We start from the raw sequence: 24,972 nt of genomic DNA on the forward strand, positions 1-24,972 counted from the left end.
AAATAGAGAAACACTACACATACTTGTTAAAAGGTCTAGACAATAGCTACACTGAAACAGAAATACTCACAGACCTATAAGCTCTACAAATAGACGACGTCCAGTTTACAAAAGTCTCACGATTTACGACAAAAAAATCAAGGGAGAACAATATATTGCTCCCAATCTACATAATACAGCTATCCCCCGACAGCAATATAAGCAACCTACCAAAAATAAACTATTTTAACTACTACAAGATAAAATGGGAAAAAATAATAAAAAAAAGGGATGACATAACGCAATGCCACAAATGCCAGCGATTAGGCCACACAGCGCAAAACTGCAACCTAAACTACCGCTGTGTTAAATTCAGTGAGCACCATGGCCCAGGCGACTGCACAATAAAAAAGGAAAACGCAGTAACCAAAGACAAAATATTCTGCGTCAACTGCAAAAACTACGGACACCCCGCGTCATACAAAGGTTGCCCCAAACTCGTAGAGCTTCGTAAAAAGCTAGCAGATAAAATCAAAAAAGACAAAGAAGCAAAGACACAACGAATTGCCCAAATAAGCCGCAAATACGTCCCAGAACTAAAGTTCTCTGACGTAGTGAAGCAGCAAACAACACTAAATCAAACAACCAAAATCTCCCCACAATCAGTAAACTTAGATCCGCGTTCAAGCCAAAGCCCAATCACAATCGATAACTCCCCCCATCTAAACATTATAAACGTTATCGAAGACTTTAAAAAAGATATCCTCCAAGCGTTAAAAGAACAACAAATGCAACTAAACGAAATAAAAAACACTCTATTAACGCACGAAGAAAGGATCGACGCCATCTTCAGCACTTTCATTAGTACAGACGACGAATAACCAAAACACGCCAAACCAACAATCACAGCAAAAAACACATAAATTTAACCTAAAACATCTGAAAATAATCGCAATAAATGCTAACTCTTTAATTTCCAACCAAAAAAGATACAGTATGCTAACCCTACTAAATAAAGAAGCCCCCGATATAGTACTCATCTCAGAAACAAAACTAAACAAAAGACACAATGTACACTTCAAAAACTACACCATGATAAGACACGACAGACCGAACGCCAGTCAAGGAGGAGGAACAGCGATCCTCATAAAAAACCCTATAAAATACAAAACGATCCTAATTGATAAAATAACACGTTTCAGAACCTTAGAAACAACGATCATAAAAATAAAAATAAGCAATAAGGAAAATTTATTCATCACTGCAGCCTACGCAACCTACGGAAACCAGAAAGAATTTAACTACGAATTCAATAACCTTTTCGAACTCTTGCAGCTCAACAAACCGGAAAACTACTATATAATAGCAGGAGACCTTAACGCAAAACACACAAGCTGGAAAAACGAAATAAACAACACGAGAGGCAACTTCATTAGAAACTGGCTAGACAATAAAAGCATCCACTACAAAACAAACTTATACGGCTCCGAGCTACCCTCTTACCCAAAAGGAGGCTCATACCTGGACATATGCCTAGCAGATGCGCGACTAAAATTCCAAAACCTACGTCCAAACAACACCCTAAAAACCTTAGCCTATGACAGTGACCATAACGCCCTAGTATTTCAAATTAACAAAAACACATCTGACTTCCTAACTCTCGAAACCCAGACCGAGACACCCAGGTACAACTACAAAAAGACAGACTGGAAAAAGTTCCAAAACACGCTGGAACAAAACTGCGACCTAGAGATCTACAACAACGTCAACCTAACAAACAGACAAATCGACTCATTCCTAGACGAAATAGAAAAACACACACAAATCGCCCTCCAAAAATCCGTGCCAATCATAAAACAAAAAAATTCACGCGAGCCCTATATAAACAATAAAATAAAAGATCTGCAGCGAGATAAAAGCTACATACTGTCCAAAATAAACAATATAAAATTTAACTATTCTTACGACAAAAGAGAAGAATTAGAATTCCTAAAGTTCCTACTACACAGAATAAAAGCGCAACTGAAACAAGAATTCGCAATTTCTATAAACCATTACTGGACAAACAAAATAAAAAACATCTCCAAAAACGACACAGCCAACATGTTCTCACAAATAAATCAAATCTTTAGACCAAAAGAACAAAACCCCATCCCACCTCTCAAATTGCCCCCAGAAAATGCCTCCCTCATCCAAGAAGCAGGTATAACGATACACAACACCACCAAAGACACCGAGGGTAACTTCATAATACCCAAAACAATAGAAAAACTAGACATCATCGGCACCCACTTTTCCAAAATACATACGCAAAACGAACACATGGACCGAGAACAACTAAACAGAATTATCATCGCCGAAACTAACAAACTCAAAAATGAAATGGAACAAGACAAAACGCTAAACAAAACAGTCTGCACATTCTCAAACGAAAACACCGCAGACAATCCCAAACAACCAGATCCAGAAATAAACTACTTCACAAATTACAATCAACTAAACACAATCCTCTCCAAACTAAACAACAAAAAATCCTCCGGCTTCGACGGCATCCCAAACATCTTACTCAAGCGCCTACCGAACAAAATAAAATGGTACTACACAGTACTCTTCAACAATGCTCTAAACAACACATACTTCCCCAGAAAATGGAAAAAAGCCAAACTGATAGCTATAACAAAAAAGGATAAAGACGGCTCATCGCCCGCAAACCTACGACCCATAAGTCTCCTCCCCAACATAAGCAAAGTATTTGAAATAATCATAAACAACCCCCTAACCTCCTTCTGCACAAAAAATAACATAATCCCAGAGAAACAATTCAGCTTCCGACACAAACACTCCACAATCCACGCAATAAACAAACTGACGTCGGACATCTGCTGGGCTCTAAACGCAAAAGATCGAGTAGCCGCCTGCTTAATAGATCTCGAAAAAGCCTTCGACACAGTCTGGATCCCAGGTCTCATATACAAACTGATCAAAAAAAAGTTCCCTAAACACCTGATTAAAATAGTCTGGGACATGATCGCAAACAGAACATTCGTAATGACTGAAGGTTCACACTCATCAAGCAAAGAATTCTCCATAAAAAACGGTCTACAACAAGGTACAGTAAATTCCCCGTTACTTTTCAGTATTTACAACAGCGACTTACTAAACCTCTTTGATCTCAATACATCCACCCATAAACGCTCCATAGCCTTCGCAGACGACCTAATCATATACGTAACAGGCCGCAAAACCAAAACTATAAAAACGGAACTCCAAGAACTCTTTGAGAAAATAAACGACTATTACCACGCATGGAAACTAAAAATCAACATAAGTAAATGCGAAACCATACTGTTTAGACCCAAGTCAAGTGAAATCGGCCCAATAGAAAGAGAACACTGCAAAAAATTTCAGATAAGAGAAAAAACAGACAAAGGGGCCCTCATACCACACAAAAATTGCGTAAAATACTTAGGGGTAAACATAGATTACAAATTAAACTACAAGCAGCACACCGAAATTCAACTTACCAAGGCCAATAAAGCATTTTGGAAAATGAAAAAACTATTCCACTCCAAACATCTCGATAGCAAAGTAAAAATTCTATGCTATCAAGCACTAATCAGACCGATCATAACCTACGGCTGCCCAATCTGGTACAACATATCAGCCTCCCAAATGGAAAAAATTCGCATATTCGAAAGAAAATGCATCAGAGCTTGTCTGAGCACTTACAGATCCGAACACAGCGGATTCAAAAAATACGTAAAAAACAAAATAATATACGACCTAGCCAGCGTTCACCGCATAGACTGTCACTTCCTAAAGCTAATACGAAACCACTTCGCGCAAGCGGCAAAGATAAAAGAAAATAGTTTAATCTTCAGCTGCTTATTTCCAAATGACACATATTACAAAAACACTCTGACAACAGGCTACATCCCGCCAGAAGCTTTCCCATACCTTGACGGAAAAAACTACCTTCAAGACCAAAATAACATCCCGATAATTTATCATATAAAGAGAAAAATAGGGACCGCAGACACTAGATGGAGATACAACATGGCCCTCCCCCTGAAAGACACCAAAGACAAACATAGAAAAAATTCAAAAAAATATTGGTGGATACTGAACCCATAATAAAATAAGAAAGAAAATCTATTAAACCGATAAAACTCAATTCTGTCCCCGCACAACACAGGTGCAAACATTGTAATTTTCGCAATTCTCCTTCTTTTAAAAGAAAATTATTTATTTAACATCCCCCTCCCCCGCCCCCTCATCCCACCCCCCCCCAAATTCCACATCACCCAAAAACATACTACCGAAGCGTCCTGTTTTTGCGACCCAGTTTCCAGGACAACAAAAACAAGTAAAAACAAAATCACATAGAAGCTCCGCTCCTCCAGCGGCTTAAACCAAAAGATATATTCAACACGAAAAATGTAAAGCGTCGACACATATTACAGCATGGCTACGTAGTACCGTTGCGTATCGGTACCTTTGCCTAAGATACCATTATATAAATTCACCGTTTATTGTGAACACTATAATGTATTTATAATTGTATATTGGGTTTTAATAAACAGTTTAAAAAAAAAAAAAAAAAAAGCACTCGTTCTCGTCCGATCACGAAAGTTAAGCAGCGCTGGGCACGGATAGTACTTGGATGGGTGACCGCCTGGGAACTCCGTGTGGTGTTGGCTTTTTTTTTATTTTTCCAATATTTTTTACTTTTCTTGACAATCTATTTTTAATAATTTATAACCTAAGCATCGAAAAAAAGAAATATTTTGATACTACACGACTATTACCTCACAATTATATATTATATCAAAAAATAATATTATACAGGGTGGTTGGTAACTGGTGGTACAAGCGGAAAGAGGTGATTCTACGCGAAAAAAGAAATCGAAAATATAGAATAAAAATTTTTTTTTAATTTTTCTATCGAGACAACGATCTACGGTGAGATCCGTTATAACGAGATGTGATAAAGTGCACGCGTACCGAGCGAAAATTCAACTAAAATTTACAAAACGATAATAACACCAATTTGGAATACCACTATGGGGGACAAGAGAAATGAGTCATGTAAATAAACCAGAGTTGCTTCTAGAAGATTCAGAACAATAGCTAACGCCCCATGGTATGTCAGAAACGAGGATATACACAAAGCTTAAAAATACCACAAGGTCGATGAAGAAATTAGCAGGTACGCAGAAAAATACAAGGAACGAACGGCAACACATCCAAACCAGCTAGCTACTGAAGCGAGCAAAACACTTATAGAAAGAAGACGAAAAGGACACCCCGCTGACCTCGCTACAGAAATAAAGTAAACAAACAGGAAGATGGTATCCCGCTAGGGATAGAAATCCACATATTACTTAGCAATTAAGTTAGAAAAATGTACTAAATGCCCATCTGAACTAATTGTAAAGTACAAATTAAATAATAAAAAAAAAATTTGTCGCATACGGCGCTCAAACTTATTCGGAATAACGAACATAAAAGTATTTTGCACTTTATACATGTATATATGTACATGTATATGTATACCAGAAATAGAGATGTTACAAAATTTGAAACCTATACTGGGCCCTTGACTGTTAGGCTCTGTTGGTTATAGACAACATAAGTTAGAAGATGTAACAATTCTGATTGTAATAATTGCGTAATGTAATTAATTTTTATCTGCGGAAGACACGTCTGTATTTCGGACTGAATTCTTAAGAACTGACAATTAACAATGATTAAACTGTTTAACAATTGAACTATTAAATAAAAGGAAATAATATCGGCATCTTTTATATATATTTATATATAAATAAATGGTTGCTGTGTCTTTTTCCCACTTATATTGCAGTCTATGTATAAAGAAATTTATTTTCAATACGTTGAATAATATGTGTTGTCATATACTACGCACAAGCACTCATTTCTCGTAATAATCCAACAGGTACAAATAGAAATTTGTACGTACATTTTTTGATGAAGTTTCGAAATAGTCCAATAAAAAAAATTCTAATTTGTCCTTAGAACTCATAAATTGAACTATATTCGAGAAGATGACAAACCAGATATTAACGAATCTTCTTTCAGACGATATTAACGGGTCATTCATATTGTTTACGTGTACCAAACGCAGAATTTTCCTTTTTTGCCAATTAACATTAAAATCTAAAAACTCTTACAACATTATTATTCAACTTTATTGCAATCTTATTCTACTCAGCAATTAATCTATTCTAATGGCATAACGAATCATTATGTAGTTACCATCATCGGTATGGCTAGGTGGTTTTTTCAATCCTCAATCATTCCTAACTGCAATTATGCAACAAACCGCAAGCAAAAATGAATGGCCATTGGACAAAATATGTTTATATTGCGAAGTACTGCGAAAAACCAAAGAAGAAATCACGTAATTATTAAAAACATTACTCCGTCATTCCTTCAAACATATCCTTTATTTTTGTTTTTCCTTACTGTATGATGTTAATGTCGGGTATAGTATACTTATCGCACATGTACAATGGTGAAAAAAGGTATTTGTACATACACATCCTTATTTTTTAATGAACCTTTTTATGGCGAAATCCACGATTTATTTTCGTAGCATCAATTTTTGGTAATCGTATGAAAGTACTATTACATATATTATTATATTATATTATATTATATATAATACTATTAAATGACACAAAGATCACTGCGGATGAGTGGGGAGAATGAAGAGACACGCGCGCGTACACACGCACACAGGCTTAGAGCGTTGATTCATTTATAGTATTGTATATCACTTTTTGTTATTTATTAATTTCATTTTATTATTAAGTTGATATGATTTTTTGAGAACGCGATGTAAACTTGTGAGGATTTGTAAGGTTAAACGAAAGTGAGAGTAGAGTTTATAGCAGCGAAAACGAGCAACGGATTATTGTCTGAACTAGAAGTCATGTAACCCCATAAGGGAAACAATAAATAATGGCATTAGATTTAATATATATGAATCTAATTAATTAGTAGCTATATAAATGCTCTAATAAGTACAATGATGTACAAATATTATTTATAGCTACTGAATTTGCGATTATCTTCTTATATATGTGTGTGTGTATATATGTGTATATGCAAATATTTTAAAGTATTAATAAATAAAGATATCTTAACTGTATTTTTAAATATTTTTAATATTTTATTTCAAGTACATTTTTTTAAATGAACTCACTAGTTTCCATCTTTAACAAAATTCAGTTGCAATTTGTGTAAATTTTATTCCAGAGTAATAATAGATTTTTCACTTAAACTTTACAAATCAGCACCAAGACAAGGCACATATATAGACGGATTGTACATGGTAGGTGCACGATGGGACGTTCAAACAGCATGGACTCTCGATTTAAAGAATTGTTTCCATTATTACCAATAATGTATATTAGGGCGATTACACAGGACAAACAAGATTTAAAGAATATGTCCTGTGTATATATGAATGTCCTGTGTATAAAAACACGATCGCGAGGTCCTACTTATGTGTGGACGTTCAATTTAAGAACTAAGGAGAGAGCTAGTAAGTGGATTCTTGGTGGAGTGGCAATTCTATTACAAATCTAATTTTATTAATTAAATTATGGACTAAATATGCAATTAAAATAAAGATTTTCGAAATTGTCGTAGAGTGTTGGTATTCATTTTTCAAAACACGGTATTATTTTATGCAAGATAATATTTATGTAGAAGAAGTACAACGCTTCTCTACGCACGATTACAATTTATTTCTCCATTTTAAATTTCTTTACAACTTACAAAAACGTTAATTCATACACACATTTTGTAACAAAGAGATTGTATGATCGCGAATTTGAAATTAAGTTTTTAACTTAAAAAATAGATATTATTACAATTTTATAAAAAAAGTTGTTTATTTGCAACATTAGAAACATTTTGTACACATCAAAAATTGTCGGTACCAGTACTTATCTTCTTTTGAACCCATATTTTTTCCTTTCATAAAATAGATCAGTCTTTGAACTCCCAAGATTTACAATCTTTGGACAACCATCACGCTGCAACAAACCAAATTTCCAATCTTAATCTATTACTACACATTATAAGTCATATATATATACATACATATATATATATATATAAATGCCAGCACATTCTGTCTTCCTTGATATGTTGTAACTGTCTATAACTTTTGATTTTATTGAGATATTTTTTCATATCTTTTTTATGAATATACTTATCTAAATGAATTAAACTGTAGCACTCTATGTTGTAGTTTTATTACCAGAGTACACAATACATAGTATAGTAGTGCTGCACAATCTCTATTCAATTGACATTGTCATAGAAAAAGAATTTAAATAAGATTTAGATGTAAATCCAGCATACTATTTAAAATGGAAATTGTGAATTGAAGTATTTATTAAATACATAAACTAGAAAATTATGTAAATATTTCTCCCTTTCTCCCTCTATCTCTTCCTTTCTCACTATCTCCCTTTACTTGCCAAAGAATATGAATGTTGAATTATAATATATATCATGTCTGTATATTAATGTATAATTTATAGCTAATTAAAAAAAAAGATAAAAATTCTGGCTACAGAGATATTGGGTTTATGCTGGGGTATAAAACATATATATTTAATCTCAAATATATAGAAACATTATACATATAACATTAACAAATTGCTTTTATTAAAAATTTTATAAATTACAAAATATGGGAAATAAACTATACATTTATTATAATTATATCAATCAGGTTGATCAATGTGCATTTGAGTTTAAACATTATTCAATATTGATAGATTTATTCTAATTCCAGCCCGCATGGGGCCAGAGAAATAAACTATACTTTTAAAAGATTCGAGCATTAAATTTATAAATTTTTCTTTAAAAAAGTTGTTTAGATGTTTCCCACTCATCTAAAAAATCGTGAACAATATTATTGAATTCCTTTTGTTGCCTTTCTTATTTTAAATAAAATAAAAATTTCACAAGATATATACATATATATATATAAGTTCAGAAGATTCTGAAATATTATAAAATTATTTCTGTTCAAATTGACTGACTTCAATATGCTTTCAAGTTAATTAAAATACTTGTAAATATGATCATAAATTTATGGTAAAATGAATGATTCTATTAAACAGTTTATTAAAAATTACAAAAACGGAATTTACTCTTCCTACAAAGTCTTTATGTGTGCTTGAATTTGTCTCCATTTATCTCGCACAGGACATGAAACAAGAATTACATGAAACTAACTACTTTTGTAATATAGGTGACAAAATAAGGTACTTCTGTTTAAAGAATCTTATAAAGATCATGCTACTTATAAATAAATTTATAGATAGATATAATAATTGATATACATATATTGTATTCAAATGAAATTGCAGTTCTAAATAAGGAAGTTTATATGCGAAGAAATTTTATTTTTATCAATATATTTCTTTAAAATAATTTCCATTAGAATATAAGATGTTTCCCAAACTATAATTAAACTAATATAATTATTTTTAAAGTTTCTTCATTCCTTACTTTTACTTTATTTTCATTATAACAAAGTAAATAAAGTATTACATACAAAGTCTATAAAATAGATACATTAAAAACATTCATTTAATCAATCTATTTAATCATAATCAATTTTTAAATTTTGTCTTTCTTTAAATCTTTTACTATTCGGCTTTTCTTATAGGAATATATAAAAAATTAAGTAATGTCGTAAACCAGCTTTGAAGTATGACATGAAATGAAAAATAACAAAGATATAAATCACAATAGTTAACAATCTGACCATTTAATAAATCAAATTTCATAATTTTATACTCAGAAATAACGAATGTAATATATTAAGAACACATATTAAATTACTTTTTTAAAAACTTACATCTTTCTCTTGGATTGTACATTCTTTGCAATAATAGGCATCAGACACACCAGGTCCACCACAGATAACACATCTGCCTTGATAAGATCCATAATTGCATTCATCACAAATCCGAACCAAAGTACAAGGTCTTACATAAGAATCACAAATTACACATTTACCGTCACATTTCTCGCATAACCTCCCTATTGCTGAAAATAAAAACTATTTTAATTATATATGTATACATGATGTTATTATTATCATATAGCAATTATACGATATTGGTAACGTTTTTATATATAAATCTATTTATCCCATAATTGTAATTTTACTTCTTCATTTTATAAATTTCTAGGTAAATGGAGTACAATGTAAATAGAAGATTAATTTTATAGAAGTTAAAGTAAAAAATTATTTACAGATACATATATCTATACAAGAATTTCGACACATATACTATTGATACATATATATATAATGAAAAATTACATAATTAATTAACAATGAAAGTACAAACAGATCTAATTATTTATTAAGGAAGTTTGTTGTTTATGTAAGAATATCACTATTTCTGATGAAAATATATTATAGTTAAAATCTGTAATAATTAAATATTTATTTAAATATAACAGTAATAAAATAATTTCCTTTGTCTTTAAGTAAGAATTTCATAAAAAAATGCAAAAAATGCAAAAAAAGTATAAAGCAAACTTAACCTAAAATTCAAAATTGCAATTTAAGTACATGTATAAATCTTACCAACTCCCGGTTGTTTTCTACAAAAAATTAAATCTGGATGATGTTTTGCCATATCCCAGAATTAGCAAAATTCTTTTAACGTATACGAAAGACGAATTATTGTATGAATCTTTTCGTATCATACGTCACAAGCCAATACATTTAGAAATTCTCAACTTTGTTTACGTTTTATGGTGCCTTTTAAATCGACGACAGTTTGGACAATTTAGCGTACATGCGAATAACTGTTTGAGAATAGTATTTAAAATATACAATATTTAACCAAATAATATGGAAATTTTCAATTTTATATTCTTGTCTTATTTAAGTATACCTAATATGATATAAGATTGTACTAAGGTATCATAATACAATTCTCTTATTACGTATTTTAGCGATTACTTGGGTTTGTTTAGGCGATTTAGTGCCTGTGTATTATTACCGCACTAGTCACCAGAGATTAGAGAATATTAAAAACAGAGGAAATTTTTCTTTCTGTTAGAGATGTAGGAACTAGGGAGATCGTCAGTCAACGTTCATGTGCGAAATTCTGCTAAAAAATAAACACTAAGAATAAGGACCTCTCATGGTCAACGACTATACTATCAATGCGACTCGTCTTCGATGCTCTTGGTAGAAGAAACATTTATAAGCACAGCGGGGAGGAGGGGATGAGCGATCGTGCGACTCTGGCATGTATTAGTAAGCAGAGACATGAAGAAATGTGCGTTCGGCATGGTGCACTGCTAAAGGAAACATATATTGCTAGCCATATTATACACCTATGCATTTATTATACACCTATTATTCTATTTGTATTATACATTGTAGCATGAAACGCTGAATAAAATAAAATATATTAAAATTATGTAATAAGTATAACAAATAAATATATTAACACCAGCTAATACCTATGTCTGGCAGTGTAGAAAAAATTTTTCCTATTATTTTAAATAATACAATTGTTGCCAAAAAACGCAATTGATGAAAAATGTACACGGTTTCGTTTTGTTAAACCGGAAGGGATTGGTTCGAATCAAGTCAGAGACTTTTTTTTTATAATGAATATAATAATAGTTCAAAAAAGTTATTTCTTTTAATTATATACAATATCTTTGAAAATATGGAAATTACAGTTAAACTGAGCAAATATGTAAATTATGTCAGTGTTATGGTAATATATTTTATATTGAACTATTTACAGTTTTTGTTGCGGTTTATAAAAGAAAAAAATAAAATTACACAAAAGAGGATGTGCGTTTACTATATAAAATAGTCTAAATAATGCTTTTAAAAAATAATGCTTAAAAACACTAAAATCTTGAAGTGTAATAAAAATACTATTTGGTGAAACTTCATGCGGAGTTTTGTAGCACTAGTCGTGTTCTTTTTGCATTACCAGGTTTGCAACTGTTTACACTGCTAGCAAATCTCAATGAATTCAATGTTTCGTTATAACATTCGTCTAAAGGAGATACGTTCAGTAACATCAAAGTTTTTGAATTGCCACCCAAAGACGGCATTAATAAATGAGTGAGTTTTGAGTTTCTGTATGGAATATGTTCTTGTTTTTTCAAAAGGGCCAAGATAACGTTGCCCAAGTTTGCTAACGATTTATTAATGTTTTTTGTTTCTGCCAGTCGTACAGATTCTTCCCCTTTTAATCTTTCAGATCCCGCTAGGTCAACTAAATTTAAGTTTCCTATTGAAATCTCCTCTTTTAACTGATGTGTTCCTACAAGCTTTATTCTTGTTACTGAATGTGACCTAGACGACCTAGAAGATTAAATTATGCATTTATTTTTAAGTCTATCATATTTGTACATCCAAGACAGAAAATGCGAATATATGTTTTTATGTATGTACCGTTCGTTCGATTGAGTAGCCGCAACTGCTCTATTACATTGCGCCGTCAAAAGGCACTCGTGCAATTCTTCGGGGCTATTAATTTCCTGTATTTTCAAATTACTGACATACAAATTGTGTCCCTTACTATCAGCCATTTTGATTTCATGTGTCTTAGCTTGAGAATCAAGCAAGTCAACAATATGCTCATTGTAAATCTCAAGGAAACTAGCTTCTATCCGATATTCCCAACCAAGTAATTGAAATTCTTTCATTTTTTGGAATATATGTCGTACCTGAATCATTAAAAAAGATCATACTATTTTACATTGCAAGTAGTAATAATATATATGTATATATATACACAGGGTGGTTGGTAACTAGTGGTACAAGCGGAAAGGGGGTGATTCTACGCGAAAAAAGAAGTCGAAAATACAGAATAAAAATTTTTTTTAATTTTTTTTTTTTAATTTTTCCATCGAGACAACGATCTACAGTGAGATCCGTTATAACGTGCCGCACGCATACCGAGCGAAAATTCAAAGTCAATTTTCTCGAAAACAAAGCCTCAAACGAAAAATTTTTATTCTATATTTTCGACTTCTTTTTTCGCGTAGAATCACCCCCTTTCCACTTGTACCACCAGTTACCTAGCACCCTGTATATATATGTCGGAGATGAAAGGACGCCGGAGCCGTCCCTCTGGAACTTCAGGAAAATCCGTAAAATTGCAATTAAAGTTTACAGTCGTAATTTGTCGTCATCCTGCCCAATTGTACTTGTTTGCGATTTGTGATAATAAACTTGGGCTCAAGGCGACCATCAGTTGCCAAACGTAGCCGCGGTCAACGGGACAGGCGCTTCGCCTAGCAAGGGTGTGGAATTATAGTATGACCCTCATTAAAAGAAATACCAATAGAGGTACTTGACAGTAAAACATTCCAACGGTTCCTTCGGACAACGAATACCTGATGTTGAGGCACGTACACAGCACAAGTCCAGTTAGCCCGAGGACCCACTATAAAATCTGGGTTTTTCCAGCAATTCTACAGATTTTGCCGAAGTTCCAGAGGGACGGCTCCGGCGTCCTTTCATCTCCAACATATATATATACTGTTCAATGTATACCGTTCTAGGTATCATGCCTTCCATTTCAATACCCGGTAAGCCTTCCATAGTATATGTTTTACCAGAACCAGTCTGGCCATATGCAAATACACAGACATTATATCCCTCTAAAGCGGACTCAACTAACAGGGCTAATTCTTCAAAAATATGTTCTTGGGTAGCAGTTGGTGGGAAGACTTTATCGAAAGAGAACTCTTGCCTGGTTCCTCTCGGTCTTCCGCTGCAACTAACTGAATCAGACCCATCAAATTTTCCTACTTCGATAGTGCATTCATCTACAAAGTTGATATTACACATCCTGGATAAATAAAATAAACATCATTAGGAAACTGTGCTGTATTTGTGAAAATCAAATATTTATATATATAAAATACATACACTTTTCCAAGTTCACTTGGAGTTCTAGGTCGGACTCTGCAAAATACCCTGATATTTCCTTTCATTTCTTGTATTGCATTATGGAGGACTCTACGATCTTTGTCCATGGTATGAACCAATGTTTGTAACTCATTTTTAGTTGCATTTAATTCTTTATTCTTTTCTGTTTCAACTTCTAAACTAGCTTTTAGATCCTTTATTATAAATTCATGTTGTGATATTAATGACTCTTGAGACGAGCATTTTTGTTTAAATTCTACTAAAGTATTTGAAATGCTTTTACATGACTCCTCTGATTCTTTCAAACATTTTGTCAAATTCTCTTTTTCTTCTTGCAATTTACTCATTTCTGCTTTTAATTCTCTGCATTCATTTACTAATGTCTTATTCAAATTTTCATATTCTTCTGCTTTTAGTTTATGTACATTTTCATTTGCCTTTAATGTGTTCATTTGTTCTTGAAGTTCATTATATTTTGCTGAAGTTTCTGCATATTTCTGTCGTATATTGGATAACTCATTACTGGTGTGGGCCAATCGACCCTTTAAGTCCCATTTGGAAGGCTTAGCTGCATTACTGCTGCATTGTACCTTCTGGGCTATGATATTCTGACTAGACTTATTGGTGGTATTATTTCTTAATGTACTACCGACTTGCTGTGTACTTATTTTAGTAGGAGGCTTAGCAAATTGTCTCTTGGTTTCGCCATGTGTAATGGCTGCAACAGCTGGTCTTTTCACAGCTCTGGTAGTAATGGAAGACATAGTCTTCGATCTACTTAAAGTTTGTTTAATTGGAGGTTTATTTTCATTTGAACATTTTGCTATATTTACTGTACTTTTGGCTTTTGTCAGTCTTTCAGGAACAGCACTAGAACTTGCATGGGGCACATCATTTTGGCTTTTTACCATTTTTTGATTATCTTTGTCTGTAGCAATGTTTACTGTGCTGTTAATTACTTTTGATAAATTAATTTTTGGTTTTGGCAAGCGTGATTCCATCTAAACATGAAGATCAATTATTTGGATTAATATAATAATAAAAAAAAGAAACTACATGCTTTAAAACATTTAACTCATACCCATACATGCAAAACCAATATTTCCAGTGTACTGTTTAATTATTACCAAACTACAACATCCATTAGCAGACAAGCCCCCCTTTACTGTTTATGCTGCCCCAAGCCACATTTTATTCAAAACAATAAAACAAATGTAGTTAGTTAAATAGTGGATTACGTGAAATTGAAAATATATTATACATGACAAAAAATTGATGTGTACGATTGATATAAACAACTATCTGACAAAACAAACCTCGTTCAACAAAAGAACACAATTAAGTCACTCGTGGTTACACACTTATCAATTATTTGTTTACTTTTAAATTATATTACCTAATTTGTTATGTTCGCATACACAAAATCACACTAATAGTGTTACTTGTACAGAAAGAAAGAAACGACAGTTTACTTCACTTCACAGCATTCAAGAGTCGGTTAAGCTGTTAAACAACTGCATTTATTTAAACTTGAATTTGCTTGAATGTAGCCAATCAGAGGAGTATAGTATGAGAGCTGAGAACCAATCACTTGAAGACATAGAAAAGATTTGCCCAATAGTAATCACTGATATATGTATTTATACTTGGTTATATTTTAAAGTCGATACACGTATCGATACCTGAATGTGTTGATGCTATTTAATTTTCATTAGCAGTTTGAAACTTAAACAACAATAAATAAAGATTATCAGTTGTTCCGAATTATAATTTTCCGATTATAAAATTATCAATAATTTATTATTTTTATAGTGTCATTAATTGATATTTAATTAAATATTTTAATCAATAAAAATCACTTTTTCCAAATGAGTTAGTAAAATATACATTCAATAACTTTTTGAATATACTTAATTTATGAAAATAATTTATGGTAAGTATATGTAGGTTATGATAAAATATGTATTTCAAAATTAAACGATCAGGCTGTAGCAATGTATTTTATGAATAATTCTAAGAGAAATATTAAATGAGCATAGGTTTGTAACTATTTTATTAAAAATTTTTTAAATAGGTATTCATCAAGTAGTAAATTTCGATATCTAACACTATATATAAAAAAATAAACGTTGTTTCCTTAATTTTCCTAATTCAGTTGTTGCTTATTTGAAAACATTAAAAGTTATTGTTAATATATTTTCTTTTTTTATATCAGATGGAAAGATCAGTATTATACTCTAAAAACTTTCGTGTTTTCGAGAAAACACTCGTGAAATTATAAATGACTAGAGTTTAATTTTAGTTAAATCAATCTTAACTGTCACTATGAATCTTCCGGATAACCTAGTACATTTATACACAGCCAGTTTATTTAATTTCGGAATACTTCCTATTTTTTGAAAAAATGTAAATTATGATAATACAGAGTAATTAAGTAAAAAAATATTTCAGTGTGATTTACAAAATTGATATATGCATACGAATATATATATTTATATTTTACTAAACAGTAATCTTAGTTTCTTATAAAGATTTAATGATCTCATAATAAAAATATTATATTTAAATTTGTATACCTAATTAGTGCATATCCGTGTGAAATTAAACTATATATAAATATATATATATAATTAAACTATATGTATATATATAAATATATGTATTTAATCATCACAAGTCTTATATTTATTTTATACAAGTATTATAAATAGATTAGGAATATATTTAGTCTTTGACTATAGATTGAAAATATTTAACTGATCTTTAAATTACTTTTTAATTCATTTAACAAGATCGAACCTATTATCATCTTTTCGCAGGTAACATGGATTTCCAAACATTAGCTATCACTTTTATTATCACCAAGGACTTTGATGCTTAAGTATGTGACGTAAATCTGCAAGAAAACGAATTTTTTTTAAGCAAAATTTCATTTTTATCATGTAATATAAAAGAATCCTGTAATATTTTAAATTTTTATATTACAAATTTGCAAATTTATGACATTTAACAAATTATATCATAAATCTTATCATAAATTAACAAATTTGTAATAAAATTTATAATATTAATTTGTAATATTTTATTTGAAAACATTCTTAAAAATTTTCTAAGTAATTAAGTTTTAATTTAGAATTCTCTTACTTGATTCCTTCATCACTGCAGGATGTCATTACAACATTCATAGTCTCAAACACTTTCTGGCATATAGCTTTCTTATTCCCATAATATTACACATTCACATATTCATCCATATCCGTCAATTTTGCTTTTTCCTTGTGGACATACTTTCTTACCAGAGAATAGCTCTTATTATTTCTCTAATTGGAATTACGACAGTAAATGGACAGGAATGAGTGCTTTTTCAATTGCAAAGTCAATAAAATTTTCTAATTGTGTGAAATCATTAAAATTAATTTTCAACATAGTGGACAAATTTGAATTTATTTCTAATAGTGATATTTGCATAAAGTCATGTATAACCATTCCTTTTGGTAAATCCTATTAATGAAACAAGTTGCATTATAATACTGGTATATAAATATTATATGCCAGTTAATATATTAAACATTAAAAACTAATGATTTAATTGCTATATACCATATAAATTTACCTTCACTCTTATTTGTATTTCTTTAACAAAATACGATATCTGTCTATACTATTACTATTTGTTGGAACTTTGTATAGTGTTTTTGTAGTCATGCTCATAGGATAATAACATTAGTCGCGTTCTTTTTCTATTCTGGGATTAGCAATTGTGTACATTGATAGCAAATCTCAATAAATTCAATGTTTCATTATAATATTCGTCTAAAGGAGATACATTCAGTAATATCAACGTCTTTGAAATGTCAGCTAAAGATTATTAATCTAGATTAATCTAGATTAAGACTATTAATAAATGAGTCAGCTACACAGACATTATACTCTTCTAAGTGGACTGATCTAACAGAGCTAACTCTACAAAAATATTTTTCAGGCTAACAGTTGCTGGGAACATTTCATCGAATGAAAATTCTTGTCTGGTTCCCTTTGATTTTCCACTGCAACTAACTGAATCATACCCATTAAATTTTCCTACTACGATAGTGTGTTCATGTACAAAGTTGATATTATATATCCTGGAGAAAATAAAATAGACGTCATTAAGAAACTGTGCTGTATTTGTGAAAATCAAATATTTATATATATATATATATAAAATACATACACTTTCCCAAGTTCATTTGGAGTTCTAGGTCGGACTCTGCAAAATACCCTGATATTTCCTTTCATTTCTTGTATTGCATTATGGAGAACTCTACGATCTTTGTTCATGGTATAAACCAATGTTTGTAACTCATTTTTAGTTGCATTTAATTCTTTATTCATCTCTCTTTCAACTTTTAAACTAGCTTTTAGATCCTTTATTGTAAATTCATGTTGTGACAGTAACGACTCTTGAGACAAGCATTTTTCTTTAAATTCTATTAAAATATTTGAAATGTTTTTACATGACTCCTCTGATTCTTTCAAACATTTTATCAAATTCTCTTTTTCTTCTTGCAATTTATTCATTTCTGCATTTAATTCCCTGCATTCATTTACTAATGTCTTATTCAGATTTTCATATCCTTCTACTTTTAGTTTATGTATATTTTCATTTACCTTTAATGTGTTCATTTGTACTTGAGGTTTACTATATTTTGCCAAAGTTTTTATATATGTGTTTTATCAGTTGTATTTTTTCCTTCATCAGTTTTTGAGGAACAGCATTAGAACGTGCAAGGGACGTATTATTTCATATCATTTTTTGATTATTCTTTTCATAGCAATATTTACTGTGCTGCTAGTTACCTTTGATAAATTAATTTTTGGTTTTGGCAAGCATGATTCCATCTAAACATAAAGATCAATTATTTGGATTAATGCAATAACAAAAAGAAACTACATACTTCAGAACATTTAACCAATATCCATATATGCAAGATCAATATTTCCAGTATTCAAACTACAATATCCATCATTAGACAAGCCCCCTTTTACTGTTCATGGTGCCTCAAATCACATTTTATTCAAAACAATAAAACAAACGTAGTTACTTCAGTAGTGCGTTACATAAAATTGAAAATATAACGAGCGATATAAACAAGTATCTGGCAAATAAATCTCGTTGTGCAAAAGGACACAAATAAGTCGCTCGTAGTTACACATTTATCAATTATTTGTTTTGTCATTTATAATTATAATTATAATTTGTTTTGTTATTGTTATTTGTAATTATAATGTGAAATATTAAATAAAAAAAAATGTTACGAGCTGTCTTTCTTGTATATCTTCTTCTTCTTGTTTATTTTTTAATAAATATTTTGATGGTTCTGGTACGGCATTCCCCTTCAACTTTTTCCTTCTATGCGTATTTTTTGTAGGACTTGATTTGAACATTTCGGATAAAAATTGGTCAGCATAGATACCCATGTTTCTTAAAGTGGAGCTGGCATAATATTTTAGGTTGGGAGTGCCTGTTAAGAGAATAGTGCATATAGATAGTAATAAAAAGTGATATAGATAAAAAGAGTAACAAGAGTATAAAAGATAAGGATAGAATGACAATCGAGGCTCGAAACTGAGATAAATTTAGAAGTCAGCATATTGGCGTAACATACAGAGCTATCCACTTAATTCGGAATCTACGCTCGCGAAGAACATTGGAAATGGCAACAATGTACATGTACATTTACTATGGCAATCAAATATTGCGAGCCATCTATGAGCTGTCCATTACTGATGTTAAATCTGTTATTTAAAAATACGTTTGGCTTCTTACCGTTCCAACATAAATAAATTCCGTTGTTTGTCGACTAGTTCGACAAACTCAGGCACTGCAATACGAGAGTTAAATTAATTTCTCTTTAAACTAGTCTAAATTCTGTGAAGTGTCTTGTTATATCTCAACCGTTTAGCTTGTTCCTTATTCTTACTAATAGAAAATGTTCAAAACGTTAGAAATGAAAATTACTAAACGAAATAGAAAAAGAGTCTCGATATTTGTAAGAATGTGAACAATTATTTTCATGCTTCAATATATCTGTCGGAGATATAGCAAAAGAGTCAACAAACACCGAAACCCCCTAATCTCTGGACTATTTGATACGACGGACCAGATCCGCAGGCTGAAGAGGCACTACCCGCTAGACCTAAACGCTGGATTATTTATAATATAAATACATATTACATATAAATTATACTTATCTATAATAAGTTAATACATATTATAAATAATCAGCCATGTCACTGCGCCACGCCAGAAAATTTACTGAAAATTCTCAACGCGAGAATTGATTGTAATTTTAATAAATAAAAAAAAAATATATATATATATCTGTCGGAGATAAAAGAACACCGGAGCCTTCCTTTTGGAACTTCGGGAAAATCCGTAAAATTGTGATTAACGTCTATAGCCGTAATTAAACAATTGCCGTCATTCTACCCAGTTGTATTTATTTGAGATTTGTGACAATGAGCTTGGGCTCAAGGCGACAATTAGTCGCCGAACGTAGCCTCGGTCACAGGACGAACGCTTTGTCTAACAAAGCTATGGAGTACCCTCATTAAAAGAAATATTTGTAGAGGTACTCTAAAGTAAACATTCCAATGGTTCCTTCGGGCAAAATGATTACCAGATGTCGATGCACCTACACAGTAAAGGTTCAGCTAGCCCGAGGACCCGTTAGAAATCTTAGGATTTTGTTAATTAAGGTTCTTCAAAAGGACAAGCAGTCTTTGTCCCAATTATGGGAAGATCGGAAACAATGCTTCCGCTAGCAACAAGCTAGCTCAAGGGCGGCTAGCATCATTTTCTAGCCACCAACATGGAAATTGACCAATTAACAGCAACGTCAATTTCCCTCACTTTCCGAACGAAGGCGTTCCTCGACGAATCCGATGATCTCGTGCTCTTAGACACACCCCATCATAGTTTTCCTCTGGAGCATCATCGCGACGGAAAGTCATTCTCTCTCGTGAGGTCGTATTAGCGAGTGACTTGTCGTCTTTACGCTCGGTGGATATTCCACGTTTTAACCAAGAGTTAGTTTAGTAATACTTACACTTACAGTGCCGGTTATAACAGTGCAAGAACTTACGACCATCGTGCGCGAGTTAATTCAGTCGCTAGTGCAAAAATCGAGTGTGAAACCCAACAATTTTTCGCCACCGCGTTTTAACCCTGAAACCGCGGGCTCCGACTCCGCTGCATGGTGCGCAGCTGTCAATCTGATTATGGAGGAAAATCTTTTAGAAAGCAGTGCCGTGAATATAATTTCAATAACCAGCGTCGAATCGATTTCTACGTAGTGGAAGCATCAACTGGTAGATCAAGTCATCCGGGTGAGTCGTTTCCATTTTACTTCGATTTTAGAGCCGAGTGTTCGCGAATTAAAGAATCTTGAGGTTTTCTAGCAAAAGAACGATTGATGTAGCAGCAATGCGAGGAATAAGAAATATTTGTACTAAACGTACATCTCAAATCTTGTCCGTTGCAGGTATTAGTGGTTTTACATTAGAGATAAATTTTTCGTGTCCTCGCTTATAGTTATTTAAAATACGATATCGCGATTGATCGTTAAATTTTAAGTCAAGGTTTTGACGTAATATTACACAAAATAGCCTCGCTATGTGTAAAACAAAAATAATTAATGCCTGTAATAAAACCGCTGAAAACGAGATCGATGTTAATGAAGTTGATACTGATGTACGTGGTAGTGATAAAAGTCGATTAATCTTTCTTTTCGAAAATTCAAAGATTCATTCGTTACGGGTTTCCTATGTACTCGCGTAAATACAGGCCAGTTAGAAATACGATTAGTTGATCCTAACGTCACTGTGTAAAGAAGCCCTTACAGACTTCGCGAGGAAAAGCACAGAATAGTACGTGAGAGAATAGGCGAATTAATTAGAGCAAAAATTGTAAGGCCTAGCAATTCGCCGTTCGCGAGCCCTATGTTACTCGTGAAAAAGAAAGCTAATAAAAGCTAAAGAAAGCTAAATAAAAATACGGTATCCCTTACCCCTTATTGCTGATCAAATCGCGAGATTGCAAAACGCGAGATACCTTATTAGCCTGGACATGGCCAGCGGGTTTCACTAGATTCCCATTCATCCTAATTCGATAGAGTATACCTCGTTCGTTGCCCCCGATGGTCAGTGCGAATACGTGTCAATGCCGTTTGGATTGATCCATCCGTTTTTCAGAGAGCCATTCTCAAGGCCTTAAGTGACCTCGCTTATTCGTATTTTTTTTTTTTATTTATTTATTTTATAATTTTACAATTTGTCCAGTAGGACATTTGGTAACATATGCTTATTCGTATGTCGTTGTTTATTTGGACGATGTTCTGATTATTGCCGACTCCATAGAACAAGCTCTGGAAAGGTTGCACATTGTATTAAACACCCTCGTAAACGCCGGATTTTCTTTCAATTTCGCTAAATGTTCCTTCCTGAAGATGTCGGTACTATATTTAGGATATGTAATTCATTTTTTTTTTTTTTATTTATTTGTTGAAATTACAATCAATTCTCGCGTTGAGAATTTTCAGTAATTTTTCTGGCGTGGCGCAGTGACATGGCTGTTTATTTATAATAAGTTAATGCTTATTATAGATAAGTATAATTTATAAGTATTATAAGTAAGTGCATATGCTTAATTTGGATAACTAAATGAATCTAGCGTTTAGGTCTAGCGGGTGGTGCCTCTTCAATGTAATTCATAACGGAGAAGTCCGTCCAAACTCGGGTAAAATACAAGCCTTGAGTTCTTTACGAGCTTAGGCAATTCATAGGTTTGGCCTCTTACTACCGAAAATTCATTCCTAAATTTTCACAAGTAATGAAACCCCTGTATGCACTTACTTCTAGTAGCAAGAATATAACTTGGACGGATAGGCACAAACAAATAAGACAAAAGGTAATTTCCGTCCTGATTGACGCGCCGGTGCTAATGATATTTAATCCTAATTATCCGTTAGAACTATTGACGCTAGTTCGGAAGCATATGGGGCTATTTTAATGCATAAGGTCGAAGGTAAAAATAGAATAGTAGAGTATTACAGTAAATGAACTAGCCCTGCGGAATCTAGGTATTATTCCTACGAACTAGAAACGTTAGCAGTTGTAAACGCCGTCAAGCATTTCCGTCATTATCTACACGGACGAGAATTTCTTGTTGTCACTGATTGCAATTCTTTGAAGGCATCCAGTAATAAGGTACATTTAAATGACAGGGTTGCAGGTGGTGGGCTTACTTACAAATTTTTAATTTTGACGTCATGTATCGAGAAGGTAAACGAATGGCACACGTAGATTTCTTTTCGCGGAATCCCATATACACAACAGGCAAGTTAAGTGGTAAAAGTGATTTGAAAGAATGTTATTGTTTTGGTCGATGCTTTCACTAAATTCATATACCTGCATCATACTCGTAAAATAGATTCCCCTAATACCATCAAAGCGCTTATGTCCGTCATATTCTTATTCGGCAGTCCCTGCCGGATAATAGCGGACCAAGAAAGATGTTTTACGGGCAAAGAATTTCAAGATTTTTTTCAAGATAGACACATTAAACTCCACTTAAGGGGGGGGGGGGTTGTAAGGTTAATTCGAACAAAAAAAGGCATGTTTTTGTGAATTTTTTGTGACGACACAGTTAAAATCTCTTTTTTAAAACCAATAGTACATTAAAGTACGACATTTGAAGAATATTGTATTAAATTTTGACGGAGAAATATTAAAAAATACGGCAATGGCAGCAATTATTCGGACGTGTCCCGGAAAAAAGTATAATTGCGGTGCCCCTCAGAACTTTTTTTTTTTTTTTTTCGTGGAGGAAACCTTCATAGGCGCCCCGCGCCCTCCGGAGAGGGCGCTGGGTAGTGCCGGATTCGTACCGGCTAAAACCTTCACGGTGGCCTGTCCTGACGCCTGAGTCGAGATGCACCCGGGATCTCTCCCGAATTACTACCGGTTACCCCCGGGCGTCTATCTCTCCTTTTTGTCGAAGGGAGGCGTCCTGCTCTTCTTGAACCGCTGGGGGGGACCACGCCCCCTAGCGCCTCGCTCCTGCTGCGTCATCCTGGGGACCCCGTCCCCTGACGCCTCTTCCTGGTTCTTCGCGCTCCTACGGTGGCCGCGGCGGCGCCGGTGGCGGCGTCGCGCCCCTGCGGCGCGTTGTGTTCCTCAGGCGCTGCGATGTCCTGGACGGATCGCGAGCTCGCTCCCGTTTTCTTTCCACCCGCTCCTTCGCCAGGATGACCTGCTCGCAGTAGGTGCGGATGGCGGCGAACTCCTGGCACCCTCTGAGCATGGCCGCGACGACCGCTTCGGGGGCTAAGCTCTCGCCGATTTCGAGCCGTAGGACGCGTCGTGATTCCGCCCACGCTGGACAGAACTCCAGCGTGTGTTGCGCCGTGTCCTCCTCTTCCTCGCAGTGGTGACAGACGGACGTCGCCTCTCGCCGAATCCTTAGCAGGTACTCGCCGAACACTCCGTGGCCGGTGCGCACCTGCGTCATCCTGAAGGTCAGTGGTGCTCCGCCTCGATCCCTCCAGGTCTCCCAGTTGGGAAGCACGGCGCGAACGGCCCGGTGCGGCCGCACGGCGTCCTCCTGGATCAGCTGCGAGCGCCATCGTTCCCACGTCTCCTCCTTCGCCTCCTCCCGGATGTTCGGGGCCGGCTGGCTGGCGGTCGATGGCGTCGGGCCCCTCTGGTGTTCGTACACGCGTTCGAGCGCCAGGGCTTGCAACTCGAACGGGGGGGATGCCGCCAGCACGGTCGCCGACACGACCCCTCAGAACTTGGTGCTGGATCATCTGAAATTAAAAAGTTAAAGTTCATTCGTTAGGTAATAGTTTTCCCCAGGTAACGCTGCGAGGGTTTTTCGAAATTTCAATTTTTCACTTTTTGGAACACTTTGAAGGGAAACACGCGATTTTGTGCGAAAATTTGCGGCTAATTTGTTATTGTAAAATAAA

General features: G+C 33.6%; 3 protein-coding genes and 1 long non-coding RNA gene across 13 annotated transcripts; 1 reads left to right on the forward strand and 3 right to left on the reverse strand.

Moving 5' to 3' along the window:
• Positions 1–7,873: 7,873 nt before the first annotated feature.
• Phf5a (PHD finger protein 5a) lies at positions 7,874–10,824 on the reverse strand. The gene is made up of 3 exons (XM_033348573.2): positions 10,631–10,824; positions 9,890–10,080; positions 7,874–8,045 (listed from the first exon to the last, which is right to left on the reverse strand). Exons 1-3 carry the CDS (start codon positions 10,680–10,682, stop codon positions 7,956–7,958), a joined length of 333 nt encoding a protein of 110 aa, XP_033204464.1. The 5' UTR covers positions 10,683–10,824; the 3' UTR covers positions 7,874–7,955.
• Positions 10,724–15,726, reverse strand: LOC117165117 (protein claret segregational). Of its 3 annotated transcripts, XR_013060529.1 has the most exons (6): positions 15,277–15,627; positions 13,961–14,961; positions 13,583–13,880; positions 12,476–12,750; positions 10,944–12,385; positions 10,724–10,854 (listed from the first exon to the last, which is right to left on the reverse strand). XR_013060529.1 is itself a non-coding variant. In XM_076625921.1 (5 exons), the coding sequence occupies exons 2-5, from the start codon at positions 14,959–14,961 to the stop codon at positions 11,965–11,967; spliced, it is 1,995 nt and encodes a 664-aa protein (XP_076482036.1). In that variant the 5' UTR covers positions 15,643–15,726; the 3' UTR covers positions 11,357–11,964. The 3 variants fall into 3 exon arrangements, 2 of the variants coding, with proteins under 2 accessions (XP_076482036.1, XP_076482035.1); XM_076625921.1 differs by lacking the exons at positions 10,724–10,854; positions 15,277–15,627 and adding an exon at positions 15,643–15,726 and having other exon boundaries at positions 11,357–12,385; XM_076625920.1 differs by lacking the exon at positions 10,724–10,854 and having other exon boundaries at positions 11,357–12,385; positions 15,357–15,627.
• LOC143303866 (uncharacterized) lies at positions 15,642–18,116 on the forward strand. Of its 5 annotated transcripts, none has more exons than XR_013060534.1 (3): positions 15,647–15,893; positions 16,780–16,841; positions 17,943–18,116. It is a non-coding gene; the product is annotated as an uncharacterized LOC143303866 (long non-coding RNA). The 5 variants fall into 5 exon arrangements; XR_013060533.1 differs by lacking the exon at positions 15,647–15,893 and adding an exon at positions 15,922–15,999; XR_013060530.1 differs by having other exon boundaries at positions 15,642–15,893; positions 16,780–18,116.
• LOC117165119 (carboxy-terminal kinesin 2-like) lies at positions 16,605–19,895 on the reverse strand. Of its 4 annotated transcripts, none has more exons than XM_076625922.1 (5): positions 19,770–19,895; positions 18,174–19,464; positions 17,574–18,084; positions 17,105–17,461; positions 16,605–16,856 (listed from the first exon to the last, which is right to left on the reverse strand). In XM_076625922.1, exons 2-3 carry the CDS (start codon positions 18,623–18,625, stop codon positions 17,895–17,897), a joined length of 642 nt encoding a protein of 213 aa, XP_076482037.1. In that variant the 5' UTR covers positions 18,626–19,464; positions 19,770–19,895; the 3' UTR covers positions 16,605–16,856; positions 17,105–17,461; positions 17,574–17,894. The 4 variants fall into 4 exon arrangements, with proteins under 4 accessions (XP_076482037.1, XP_076482039.1, XP_076482038.1 ...); XM_076625924.1 differs by lacking the exon at positions 19,770–19,895 and having other exon boundaries at positions 18,174–18,841; positions 19,259–19,643; XM_076625923.1 differs by lacking the exon at positions 19,770–19,895 and having other exon boundaries at positions 18,174–18,841; positions 18,898–19,643.
• Between the last annotated feature and the right edge of the window lie 5,077 nt (positions 19,896–24,972).

This window comes from Bombus vancouverensis, chromosome 17 (assembly GCF_051014615.1).
Source record: "Bombus vancouverensis nearcticus chromosome 17, iyBomVanc1_principal, whole genome shotgun sequence".
Taxonomy (NCBI): Eukaryota; Metazoa; Arthropoda; class Insecta; order Hymenoptera; family Apidae; genus Bombus; species Bombus vancouverensis.

Excerpts from the sequence above, each read along its gene's own strand:
- Phf5a (XM_033348573.2), bottom strand. The coding sequence starts at position 10,682 with ATGGCAAAACATCATCCAGATTTAATTTTTTGTAGAAAACAACCGGGA. Across the intron at positions 10,081-10,630 it reads TAGAAAACAACCGGGAGTTG|CAATAGGGAGGTTATGCGAG; the intron begins GTAAGATTTATA and ends TTTTATTTTCAG. Across the intron at positions 8,046-9,889 it reads GTACAATCCAAGAGAAAGAT|CGTGATGGTTGTCCAAAGAT; the intron begins GTAAGTTTTTAA and ends GGTTTGTTGCAG.
- LOC117165117 (XM_076625921.1), bottom strand. The coding sequence starts at position 14,961 with ATGGAATCACGCTTGCCAAAACCAAAAATTAATTTATCAAAAGTAATT. Across the intron at positions 13,881-13,960 it reads CCAAGTGAACTTGGAAAAGT|GATGTGTAATATCAACTTTG; the intron begins GTATGTATTTTA and ends TTATTTATCCAG. Across the intron at positions 12,751-13,582 it reads AAGGCATGATACCTAGAACG|GTACGACATATATTCCAAAA; the intron begins GTATACATTGAA and ends TTAATGATTCAG.
- LOC117165119 (XM_076625922.1), bottom strand. The coding sequence starts at position 18,625 with ATGAACACATTAAAGGTAAATGAAAATATACATAAACTAAAAGTAGAA. Across the intron at positions 18,085-18,173 it reads CCAAATGAACTTGGGAAAGT|GATATATAATATCAACTTTG; the intron begins GTATGTATTTTA and ends TATTTTCTCCAG.